Source organism: Brassica napus, chromosome C1 (assembly GCF_020379485.1).
Source record: "Brassica napus cultivar Da-Ae chromosome C1, Da-Ae, whole genome shotgun sequence".
Lineage (NCBI taxonomy): Eukaryota > Viridiplantae > Streptophyta > Magnoliopsida > Brassicales > Brassicaceae > Brassica > Brassica napus.
The window spans coordinates 49267565-49280782 of NC_063444.1; the positions used below are offsets into that span (position 1 = coordinate 49267565).

General features: G+C 39.4%; 1 protein-coding gene across 1 annotated transcript; it reads left to right on the plus strand.

Moving 5' to 3' along the window:
* Positions 1-7755: 7755 nt before the first annotated feature.
* LOC106427967 (phosphatidate phosphatase PAH1) lies at positions 7756-11946 on the plus strand. Its single transcript, XM_013868691.3, has 11 exons — positions 7756-8006; positions 8374-9633; positions 9701-10287; positions 10370-10443; positions 10548-10632; positions 10783-10869; positions 10998-11070; positions 11153-11196; positions 11287-11415; positions 11505-11606; positions 11701-11946. Exons 2-11 carry the CDS (start codon positions 8451-8453, stop codon positions 11752-11754), a joined length of 2418 nt encoding a protein of 805 aa, XP_013724145.2. The 5' UTR covers positions 7756-8006; positions 8374-8450; the 3' UTR covers positions 11755-11946.
* The last annotated feature ends 1272 nt before the right edge of the window (positions 11947-13218 follow it).

The window sequence follows — 13218 nt, forward strand, 5'->3', positions numbered from 1 at the left end:
ATCAGCGTTTATACCTGATCGAGCCATCTCAGACAACGTATTAATCACCCATGAGACTTTCCATTATCTGAAGACTTCAAAGGCCAAAAAGTATTGCTCCATAGCAGTTAAATCTGACATGAGCAAAGCTTATGACAAATTAGAGTGAGAATTTATTGAATGCGTTCTATCTACCTTTGGATTTCATGAGCTGTTCGTTACCTAGATTATGCAGTGCGTCTCCATAGTTGTAGAACCTAAAATCTACACTAAGTATTTGATATTGATCGGGATTTGATTTAGGGAAGACAAATGATGTAGGCAACGATATCTTTAGAACACAACGATGTTAAACAGTTTCCAGTAGGTAAAAATGGACTTTATTGATGAATAAGATCGAATACAATGAGTTGAATTAGATCGAGTGATACAAAACTTTGTGATCTCTGTAACTGCTCTGCTATCTCCGGGACTACTCCGCGATCTCCGGGACCTCGACTCCTTCGCTTTCGAGCTCGATTGCTTGCTATGGGCTTCGGTTCCTTAAGGCCCATAACTTTAATCGCGGCTCATTAATGTTTGACCGAAATTGGGTCCAACAATAGTGGAATACTCCTTCTTGATAAATGACTCTGTTCTTGGGAGATTCACACCGCAAAGGGGGATCAGACAAGACAAGTTGTGAGGTTTTCAGAGCACAGGCTGTTTGTGGGCATGGTGAATCAACCTCCACAGGTTGGGACTGAGTCTTGTTCAACAATGGAAGAGAATAATCAAAGAGACTGATGGAAGAATAAGAATGGCGTGAGATTAAGAGACTTTGAGTGAGAGATTGAGAGATTAAAGAGACTGAGAGATTAAGTAACCAGAGAATAGAGATTGAGAGATTCAAAATAACCAAAGACTATGAAGGAGAAGGGGAAATCCCCCTAACTCTCTTGAAGATTACAAAATGCATACAAATGGCTTATATATGCCTTTCACAACTCATATCATAAACCTAGATCCTAAGTCTGTAAATAAAAGATAGAATGGATGGCTAGGATGAGAGGAAGCTGGTCTTTGATGTCCTGGTGCTAGCTGGTCGTGATTGATTCAAATAGATGGCTCAGATTGCCTCATTTGAATTGAATGGATGAGATGTGTCCTGGCTGTAAAGGTAAAGCATCTTTACCTTTCCAGCTCATACCAACAGCTCATCTTATCCCTTTGGTATATTCTCCTTGCCTCCAACACTCCAACGGTCACATAAGGAAGGATAATCCACGCCCACACATTGCACATCACCAAACAAAGCTTATCCGAGTATCTGGTCGAACCGGATGGGATGTACGGTCGATGTACGGCATTGAGGTCCCTACACTCGCCCTATATTTGCACCTTCATCCAAACATCTTCTATGGTCGACCCATACACCTTCTTGGATCACCCTAGGCCGTACAACTCGCCCTAGCTTTGCACCTCATGGCCATCTTCTCTCTAACTCCTCCAAAGCCTTCACATGATCAGTCTAAGTCTTTCCTAGACTTAACTTCACAAGATAACTACTTCAGAACACTTCTGAAGCTTGATTGAACTCTTCTGAACATCTTCTAGATGTCTTCTCTTCAGTTCAACACTCCCCCTCAAGCTTGACTTTAGGAGATCCTAAGCCAAGCTTGGAACTCTGAAGAGTCTCCCTCATTAAAAACCTTACAAGGAAAACCCATTGGGACAAAACCTTGCAAGGGAAAAAGAGTAGAGCTCTCCAAAGCCTAGGGATTGGCCAGTGAGCTCTTGTGCCTTAGAACCAGTGTGGTTGGACACAAGAAGCTCTGGATCACGGCCTAATAGGTGCAGCAACACTTCACAGCTTTGCGCACACTTCACACCTCAGCTTCACCTCTTCATGGAACCGGTTTGGGACTCCCCCTCTCAACAAGCTTCATAGCCTTCTTAGAAAGGCAAGGATGCGACCGGATCATATTTAAGCATCAGTGAGGCTTTCCAAGACTTCAAACTATGCTTGCCCTCTTCATAGAACTGGTTTGGATCTCCCCCTCTCAACAGACTTCACAGCCATCTTAAAGAAGCTAGGAAATGACCAGAAACATCTCTAGTGAGGCTCAAGCACTGGTACCTGATACATTATCCCAAAGGTGCATCAGTACTTATCAAGAAACATCACACAATCCATTCAAACATTTTAAGTATCATTTCTAGACTTTGAATTGAAATGATGAATGTATTGAATTGAATTGAGTTTAGGGACACTTCCCTTTTGTTTTGGTGAGTTCCCACTCGGCCATTGCACCATCTCCATGGCATCATCAACTTCTTGGAAAGGCACAATGGATTCATCAGCTTCTCATCATTCACTTCACCATAGAAGCCGCTTTGATGAGTTCACCTTCACCCTTAGACTGCCTAGAATAGCTCCGGCTGATGATCCTTTGTAGGAGCCTTTGCAAAGACTTGTTACTGACCATGGATCATATGCATTAAGACTCCCCCTCAAGCTTAGAACCGAGACTAGATGGAGATAAGCTTGTGATGATCATATGCATCCCCATGGTCTTATAACTATCAGTCTTTCATGATAGCTTTCTTCTTGTGAGTTTACTCTCTTCCTTAACCAGGAACTAGGGTGTTTGAATCACCATAGAAAGCCTCACAAGACACACTTCTCATTGCATAATGACCCATGCTACACTTCCTGTAGACTTTGGACTGGATATGTCCAATGGTATTATGCAATGACCATCTCTCATTGCATTATCAATCACACTACACTTCCTGTAGATTATGGACTAACATGTCCTAGTGACGATATGCAATGGCACTAGACCTTTGTCTATACATTCTTGGCTGTTGGCGAGTTACATGTATCACACTCTTCGTGTACCTAACACCACCACAACTCAATGCAAGATCAGATCATCCCATTGGGATCAAACTAAGATCATCCATCCTGTTTGATCACCAATGCCACAACAATATATAAAACTTGAAACAGCCAAACAATCAAGGCACAATCAAGCATATAATTTTTTTTTAAGTTCTCTAAATGCAATGCAAGCTAACATCAGTACATTTGCAATTTAGGCTCAGTTTTAAATGCATCAATACATGAATGCACCAGGTTCAATCCGAGAGCAATATTAAAGCTATGCACAACAGTTCCAATACCAATGATGCAAGCAACTTAGACAGTTTCTAATTGATGCAAGACAATCAATGATGGATTAAACATATGCAATAGCATCAGACAACAATATGATTGAACCTAGACAGAATGAGACATGCTTATGTATGCAAAACAGCTTTTCAAACATGATGCAAGCAGCAGAGACATTCTACTCAATTCTACAACACATTCATGATGATTTCAAGCTATGGCAATACACAAGACAATGCAATGAACAAGACATGAGATCCTGGGATTTAAAACACTACTCAATGCATACTAACCAATGCAACAGCAAAACAACTTCAGTACCATTATGCAAGTAGCTTAGACATTCTACTAGATGCTACAATCATTAATGACACTTTAGTTATGGCAATCACAACAAGATGATGCAAAACAGAATCCGCAGGACTTAACCACACCACACCACACAACCATAACATAAAGACACAAGCTTTAAACAAGGGAAGGAGGTTTAGCTTACAGCAAAGGAACCTGTGCTGGTTCCTTGAACCTCCAAGGCAATATGAATCATAAACGGATAGATCTGAGCTGTTGGTTTGAGAACCAACATCTCCTTCTTTGCCTGGCCTTTCTCCTTGAACCCACCATGCCAAAGACACCTCCTTTCACCATGTTTGTTTCGCCAACACAAGACACAAGTAAAAAGCTTTCTTCTTGAAAAGTTATTCTTGGACAGAGAATAGGAAAGGCTTGGACATGCTTCCAATGGCTTTCTTTCTTCAGGACGGACATGAGAGAGTGTAGAACGACCAAGGACAGCTCCTGGACACCATGGATGAGCACATCTTCTTCTTTAAGAGGTTGAACAGCCGGCTGGACCATGAAGCTTCTTCTTGGCTTGAAATGGCATGGGAGTGAGCTTGTGCTTGAGCGGAAGCTGGAACCAAGTTCTGATGAACCTGGCTCTGATACCATGTGAGGTTTTCAGAGCACAGGCTGTGTGTGGGCGTGGTGAATCAACCTCCACAGGTTGGGACTGAGTCTTGTTCAACAATGGAAGAGAATAATCAAAGAGACTGATGGAAGAATAAGAATGGCGTGAGATTAAGAGACTTTGAGTGAGAGATTGAGAGATTAGAGAGACTGAGAGATTAAGTAACCAGAAAATAGAGATTGAGAGATTCAAAGTAACCAAAGACTATGAAGGAGAAGGGGAAATCCCCCTAACTCTCTTGAAGATTACAAAATGCATACAAATGGCTTATATATGCCTTTACACAACTCAGATCATAAACCTAGATCCTAAGACTGTAAATAAAAGATAGAATGGATGGCTAGGATGAGAGAAAGCTGGTCTTTGATGTCCTGGTGCTAGCTGGTCGTGATTTATTCAAATAGATGGCTCAGATTGCCTCATTTGAATTGAATGGATGAGATGTGTCCTGGCTGTAAAGGTAAAGCACCTTTACCTTTCCAGCTCATACCAACAGCTCATCTTATCCCTTTGGTATATTCTCCTTGCCTCCAACACTCCAATGGTCACATAAGGAAGGATAATCCACGCCCACACATTGCACATCACCAAACAAAGCTGATCCGGGTATCTGGTCGAACCGGATGGTATGTACAGTCGATGTACGGCCTTGAGGTCCCTACACTCGCCCTATATTTGCACCTTCATCCAAACATCTTCTATGGTCGACCCATACACCTTCTTGGATCACCCTAGACCGTACAACTCGCCCTAGCTTTGCACCTCATGGCCATCTTCTCTCTAACTCCTCCAAAGCCTTCACATGATCAGTCTAAGTATTTCCTAGACTTAACTTCACAAGATAACTACTTCAGAACACTTCTGAAGCTTGATTGAACTCTTCTGAACATCTTCTAGATCTTGCCCTATTATTGTACAAGCTCCGTCTTCTCTTCAGTTCAACACAAGTGTTATCAGGATTATGCTTAGAGGCTCAACAGAATGGAAACCTACCGGGTGTCAAAGTTGCAACAAATAGTCCACGAATCAATTACTTACTGTTTGCCGATGACACTATGTTTTTCATCCGTTCTGATAGTCGAAGCTGCAACACCTTGATGGAGATTTTGCGCCTATATAAAGCAGCCTCATGACAAATGATCAACCCAGACAAATCATTTATCTCGTTCTCTGCAAAAACAGATTCTTCAACATGAGAAAGAGTAAAACAAACGCTGGGGATCAGTAAAGAGGGAGGTGGAGGCAAATACTTGGGACTGCCAGAACACTTTGGGCGTAAAAAACGTGATATGTTTGCTTCCATCATCAACATAATCAAAGTAAGAGCTGTTAGGTGGTCTACAAAACAACTCTCGACTGCTGGTAAAATGATCATGCTTCAAGCGGTCCTCTCGGCCGTTCCAAATTTTGCAATAACTTGCTTTGAATTGCCAGTCAGTATCTGTAAAAGCATTCAGTCAGCCCTCACACGTTTCTGGTGGGATGAAAATGATGGAACAAGGAAAATGTGTTGGATTGCATGGGAGAAACTTACAAAGCCAAAAAGAATGGGTGGTCTTGGTTTTAAAGATATTCAGACCTTCAATGTTGCACTATTGGCAAAGATCCCCTGGAGAATGCTTACCAATCCAGACTGTCTACTCTCTAGATTGTTCATGGGAAAATATTGCCATAACTCATCCCTTCTAAAGGTGCAACCTTCAAAATCTTCTCACGGCTGGAATGGAATCCTCGCGGGCAGAGACCTGCTTCTAAAGCAATTGGGGAAAGTCATTGGTAATGGCTCGGAGACGAAAATTTGGTTTGATCCCTGGATCTCAACAAGCCAAAAATTGCTCCCCCACGGTCCCCTCAAAGAAGGGTGCAACGACCTCTATGTATATGACTTCATCACACGAGGCTCCTGTACCTGGAACAAAGAGAAGATTATGAGCCTACTACCCGACTTTACTGAGGACATTCTATCTCTCAGATGTAGCCTCACAGGAGCAAGGGACTCTTACATTTGGTATCCAACTCGCTCTGGAGCTTACACAACAAAATCAGGATACGCAGTAGCAATTGCAGATAAAGAGAATACTCCAGCAGAGCTGTCGACACAAAACTCTTTCAATTGGTTGCGGAATGTATGGTCATCCTCTACATCCCCTAAACTCCAACTCTTCATCTCGAAAGCTCTCAAAGGGGCTCTCCCCACAGGAGATAATCTTCGCAAAAGAGGAATGCTACAGAACTCAAACTGCACACACTGTGGACAACTTGAAACCACAGAACATCTCTTCCTCCATTGCCAGTTTGCTCGACAAATCTGGAATCAAATCCCGATTTCATCACCTCTTCGCCCAGACCGACACGCATCATTTATAACCGCAGTAGAAGAAGCTTCCGAATGGACAAGCCTCCCCGATGTGGAATAACTGAGAATTTATTCTCATGGATCTGCTGAAATATATGGGTCACCAGAAACCAATCGATCTTCGAAGCACGCCAAACGTCACCCATCGACACCCTCACCAAAGCACTAGCAGGAGCACGGGAATGGACTCTAGCTCAGATACCCATCACGGCCAACCCGATACAAAGCAACATGATGACGCTTATGCCCTCGCTCCCAACGAACACAACCACCTGCAATACGGACACAGCTTGGAAAACGGAGACACATCTCGATGGTCTCGCCTGGTCTTTCTCATCGACAACTCCTTACCGGTCAACTGTGGATCGCAATTCCAAAGCTATGTCTCTTCAGCTCTTATGGCGGAAGCACTGGCGATCAGGGAAGCACTACGTCACGCTCATAGCCTTGGCTACTCCAAAATCTGGCTCCGATCGGACTCAGAAACGCTCATCAGAGCTCTAGAATCGATCACACAACCGATGATTCTCTCTGAGGTTTTGTCGGATATCGATTCTCCATCTTCTCTCTTTGATTTTTGCATATTTTCTTTCATCACTAGAAGTTAGAATGGGCTTGCATACACTCTAGCAAAAACCTACTTTTAAAAAATGTTGTAAACTTTTGGACATGAGATCTGAATTCTTAGTTGTTCGAAAAAAAAAGTTAAAATATTTTCTAATTATTACCAAGATTACACTAATCATATGTTACCACCGATCATGTTAAACTGATAACATCAATAATTTAGTTCATATCAAAAATTAAGCTAGTGTGGATACATACGAACTTTAAAAAATTACCGCTTGATTACTTTATTTTTATATATAATATATCAAATGTATTTTATTTATATATAGTTCTAAATTTTTTTTACATATATATTAATCTAACGAAATAAAAAAATGTTAATCTAACGCACTGCCTTAACCAAAATTGCTTTTATCATTGATCTTCCAATACGAATATTTCTTATTAATTAATTCTACGTACGAAGAATACTAATTTATTTCGTAGTTTACAAATGAGGAAAAAGACGAAAAGAGGGAAACTCACAAAACAAAAGTCGGTTTAAAATCGAGTCATTTGTTTATTTTCACGAGCATATTCATCCTCATGTCGAATAATTGAAATACCAAACTTACCCTCGAAGAGATGTACTTATCACGAACAAAAACCTTAGACCCTTCTCGTAATTCTCCCTCCCGTCACAAACTCTATATAAGCAATTACAGTGTCTCTTTAGTCATGGCGGATTTAATTTAATTTTCCTGGTTATCCGAACTAAATTATTTTCTCTCTTTCTCACCGGTAAAATTCAATCGAAAGAAGCATACAAAAGTCTTCTCGACTTGTATTAAAAGAATCCGAGGATCTTTTTTTTTTCCGAGAAAATTCAATGCAATTGATCGAATAGGAGAAACTTCACAAATAAATACATTTTCAATCCAATAGAATCGTCGTTGGATTTTTCTCGGATTCTCCGCCGGAAAAGTTCCTAATCTGTAAGTTGAATTCGACTCCCTTATCGCGATTTTTAGACTCTTTGAGATTTAGATGTCGTTAGATCCTACTTTCTGTCCTAGAATTAAAACCCGGTTTGGTTTTTATCCTTCTGGGTCTGATCTTTATTGTTTTTTTCTTCTTTTTTTTCAAAATGTTAATCTTTGTTGGTTATTGCTAAAGCTGCATGTCTGAAATCAGACAACTCCGGTTGGAAACTTTTGTAATTTGTAATGAAAAATCTGCTGTGGTTTTCTTTTCTTAGTTTTTGATTTTGATTAACCCTTCTGTGTGTGTTTTTTCAGTTATTTTTAGTCGTCTCACATTCTCTAATTTTGGAATGTTTGGTTGTTTTGGTTTCATGCGCAGGCTGGAATCACTTCGAGATCTTGTTATATGATTAAGACAGTGAGAAAGTAAAAAGACTTTCTCAACCATTTGATGAGATGAGTTTGGTGGGAAGAGTTGGGAGTTTGATTTCCCAAGGAGTTTACTCCGTCGCTACACCCTTTCACCCCTTCGGTGGCGCCATCGACGTCATCGTCGTCCAGCAAGAAGACGGCTCGTTCCGCAGCACTCCCTGGTACGTTAGGTTCGGCAAGTTCCAAGGCGTCCTCAAAGGGGCAGAGAAGTTTGTGAAGATCTCTGTGAATGGCGACGAAGCTGACTTCCACATGTATCTTGATAACTCCGGCGAAGCTTATTTCATCAAAGAAGTTGATCCTGAAACCACCAGCAATCTGATCTCTAGCTCTGAGGATAGCAATGGTGGTGAGAGGGTTTTGACTCTTGAGCATAGCTCATCGGACGTTGGCTCTGGGGAGTTAAGAGAGGGTTTAAGCTCTTTGAACCGGCTTGATAGGACGGAGTCTGATAGTAACGGGAGGTATTATGATTTTCAGGATGATCCTCCTTCGCCGACGTCTGAGTATGGGAGTGCTAGATTTGATAATTTGAATGTGGAGAGCTATGGAGATTCTTCTCCAGGTTTAGATTCTGAGGTTGTTTTGGTGAGTGTTGATGGTCATATACTAACGGCTCCTGTCTCGGCGGAGGAGCAGGAGGCTGAGAATTTGAGGTTGAATACTCCTCAGTTTCATTTGGCTCCTGGTGATGGGACTGAGTTTTGTGAAGGGAACACTGAGTTTGCTTCCTCTGAGACTTCATGGGATACTGAGTTTATCAGTAAAGTGGAGTCATCTAATGCTGTTGATATTGGATCTAAAAAAGTAGACATTGGTAGCGTTGAGTGTAATGATGAGAATGCCAAGTCTGAGGAGGCAGCTTCTACTTTTGAGGTTCAGAATCTAAAAGAAGGTGAGCTTGTGGCTATTGAAACAGTAACTACTCTTGTTGATCGTTCTGAATCTTCTACAACTCAACTAACAACAGAAGAAGTGAAAACACCTGAGGAATCTAATACGGAGCCTTCTGCAGAAACTGCCATCTTGATTGAGAACCAAGAAGGCGAGATTATAGAGTCAGAAGAGAGAGTCTCTATAGATTCAACGAGAGTGGAAGATGAGCAACTAACTCCATCTAAACCGTCTGAGGAGGATAACGAGAACAACAACACAACGGATTCAGTGGCTGAGACTTCTAACATTGCAAGATCCGAAACAGATCTGAGTAAGTAACTTTACATTCTTGATCTGAACTGTGTCTTAGTTTCTAACAGTGGTTTTAACTTATACAGAATATGAGCTATCACTTTGCAAAGATGAGCTTCGTCAAGGTATGGGACTCACCGCAGCAGCTGAAGTCTTTAACACGCATCTAATCTCCACAGAAGAATACAAAAACTCAGCAGCGTCAATCCTCGAAAGCGAAAACTTAGTCGTCAGGATCAGAGAAACCTACATGCCATGGCAGAAAGCTGCTCGAATCGTGCTTGGAAAGGTTGTGTTCGATCTAGACTTAGAGATTCAGCCAGAAGATGTGATCTCCGTGGAGGAAACCAAACCAAAGGACGATGAAACCGCTGCAGTAACAACTCCTTCTTCGTCTGGAAGAAGGTGGAGACTGTGGCCTATTCCTTTTAGGAGGGTGAAAACAGTCGAGCACACGACGAGTAGTAACTCATCTAGCGAAGAGGATCTGTTTGTTGACTCTGAGCCTGGATTGCAGAACTCACCGGAAGTGCTGTCGACCAATGAGTCTCCACGTAGACAGCTTGTGAGAACTAATGTTCCTACTAATGAGCAGATTGCGTCTTTGAATCTGAAGGATGGTCAGAATATGATTACTTTTAGTTTCTCCACGAGAGTCCTTGGAACACAACAGGTTTGTGTTGATGGTAACATTAGTTTGAAAATTTTAATGCAACACCAGGGAAGATTCTTATAAGTTTGTTTTTTTTTATTAGGTTGATGCACATATATACAGGTGGAGATGGGACACCAAGATTGTAATTTCAGATGTTGATGGAACTATAACTAAGTAACATCTTTTGGATCCTTATTGCCGCTATATTATCTTTCATATTATAGTATGTAGACATATGCTAATGTGATTATCCTTTTGTGTTGCTGTGTGTTTTGCAGATCTGATGTGTTAGGTCAGTTCATGCCGTTGGTTGGAAGGGACTGGACACAATCTGGTGTGGCCAAGCTTTTTTCAGCTATAAAGGTACTTTTCAAGGTTTAAGTTGGTCTCACTTCTCGCACTTTAATTTGGTAAAGATGAGATTCACTACTGCTTATGTAAGATACAGTTTGTTCAAGTCTGCACCATGTAGTTATGGATCTCACATTATGCTTTGCTTTGTATTTTTTTCAGGAGAATGGATACCAACTGCTGTTTCTGAGCGCTCGTGCCATTGTTCAGGCATATCTAACAAGAAGTTTCTTAAATAATCTAAAGCAGGTAAGACTTGAGATCTTTTTAAAATCCATACTTAAAATCAATATGAATAACATAAACCTAATGAACCGTAAACGATATTATGTGAGTACCTTTTGTTATGAGAGATCTTTGCTTCTTATGGCTTGCAGGATGGAAAAGCTCTGCCAAACGGTCCTGTAGTCATTTCACCAGACGGGCTGTTTCCAGCATTGTACCGTGAAGGTATTAATCTTAATGCCTTGAAGATTCATTAGTAGCATTGTTAACGTATTTGTTATCTAATAACTGTTTAACTGCTTTGCAGTGATAAGAAGAGCACCTCACGAATTCAAGATCGCATGTTTGGAGGTAAAAGTTTATCTTTGACATAAGACAGAACGGTTAAACCAATGGCATATGTTAAGATAAGAACAAGTTTACAAATGTGATGATGTGCAGGATATCAAGAAACTTTTCCCAGAGCACTACAACCCTTTCTACGCTGGATTTGGAAACAGAGATACTGATGAGCTGAGTTACAGCAAACTCGGAATCCCCAAGGGAAAGATATTCATAATCAACCCAAAGGTACTCAAATTTTGCTTGATATCTAGCCAGCATGATTGATTGTTTGTTGGAATCTACTGAGAGAGACTGCGTTAAAAAAAATTAATCAGGGAGAGGTAGCAACAGGACATCGAGTAGATGTCAAGAAGTCTTACACATCACTTCATACTCTTGTCAACGACATGTTTCCTCCAACTTCGCTTGTTGAGCAGGTAACTAATGCTAGAAACTTTTATCAGCAAATGTTATGCGTAGAAGAATCATTAATGGTTTTAACCTTTTAAGTGTTTGCTTACACATCCACAGGAAGATTATAACCCATGGAATTTCTGGAAACTACCAATAGAAGAGGTTGACTGAAGATATCAATCAGAAATGAGCTGTTGACGGGTCTAACATGGCAGCTGCAGAAAGTCAATGATTGGACTTCTGGAACCTGTCCGAACTTTGTAATGTCTCATGTAGGAGTTGACACAATAGGGAAAGAATAATGTATAAGCTGTGACAATGTTATGTAATACGATCTTATTTTTTAAATATTTTTCTGTTTTAGATACGCAAAAGTAGATGAGAATCTTTGCATTTTGTACGAATTAGTTAACAATCGTAAGTGTAATGTACAGAAAAAAAATTAAACATAAAAAGAAAACTATGTGAAAACAAATATATGAAATTGGTTTATTCAATCAACTAAATTACATAATTTATGTAATAACATAGTATATATATATAATTGCATCAGAGATTCATTAACTCACAAAAAGAAATACAATGATAGGTAAAAAGAGTTTCATATATTTAAATAAATGTTTTTTTTTTCTCATTCGAACTCAACTAATAGAGTTTATTGTTTAAACCCACATTAATAAAACAAAAGCATTGAAAATTAAAACAAACTAATAAAATATGATAAGAATAGTAACCACGATTTTACCTTTAATTGTATGATTCATTAATTGAAGTTCATTTGACAAATGTGTAAGATGAGAAAGATCGTTAGCTATAGTAAAATAAAGATAATGACTTATAACATGTAAACTGATTTATTGTTGTAATGTAAATCACAAGCAAATTAGTATAGGTCTTTATAAAAAGAAAGAAATTCCTAAAATCTCTAATTTAAATATAGATATAATTTGTCATCAAAATGTTGTTTAATCTTTGTGAAATTTAAAATTTCTAATTTTTAGTAAGTTTACTTTGGTAACTAAGAATTTCTATTTTGAAACTCTATTATTAGCAATTTTAAAGTGTCAATCTTTGTCTCTCTGAACAAAGCCTCTGAACAAAGCTAGTGCAGTTTGTGTTTCATTACTTTTCAATTCAATTAATTTTCCAGTGAATGTAAATTCCATCAATCTTCATTTCAATTTACTTACCGGTATTTTGGTGCTACAAGCTTTTGGTAGATTTCTATTAGTCAAATGAATTCGGCTGTGTTTAGGTTAGCTTTTCTAATGGTTAAATAAAATTGAGTTGTTTTATTATGGTAGAGTTTCGGCGTACCAGACTAAAAATTGAGTTGTTTTTGACACTATAGTAAATGAAGTAATAATTAGATAAAGACATTTTTTCGTAGCTTCTTATTGTTGGATGTTGTGTATTGGTTCTAGTTAGTTGTTATGCTTTGAACCATATGTCTAAATAAAATTATATATAACATTTTTTGTATTAATCCAAAGCATTACCAATATATTTTTTGGTATTTCTTATTTTTGGATAAGTTTTCTTACAACTAGTCGGATTATCTCTCTTTCCTTGATTGTACTGAACATTTGCCCTTTTTCACTATATATGTTTGATTTACTCGGCATAAATGAAGAT

Bases quoted from the DNA above. Each gene is read 5' to 3' on its own strand.
- LOC106427967 (XM_013868691.3), top strand. From the start codon at position 8,451: ATGAGTTTGGTGGGAAGAGTTGGGAGTTTGATTTCCCAAGGAGTTTAC. The intron at 10,870-10,997 runs GTAAGACTTGAG...TATGGCTTGCAG, and splicing joins TCTTAAATAATCTAAAGCAG to GATGGAAAAGCTCTGCCAAA. The intron at 11,607-11,700 runs GTAACTAATGCT...ACACATCCACAG, and splicing joins CAACTTCGCTTGTTGAGCAG to GAAGATTATAACCCATGGAA.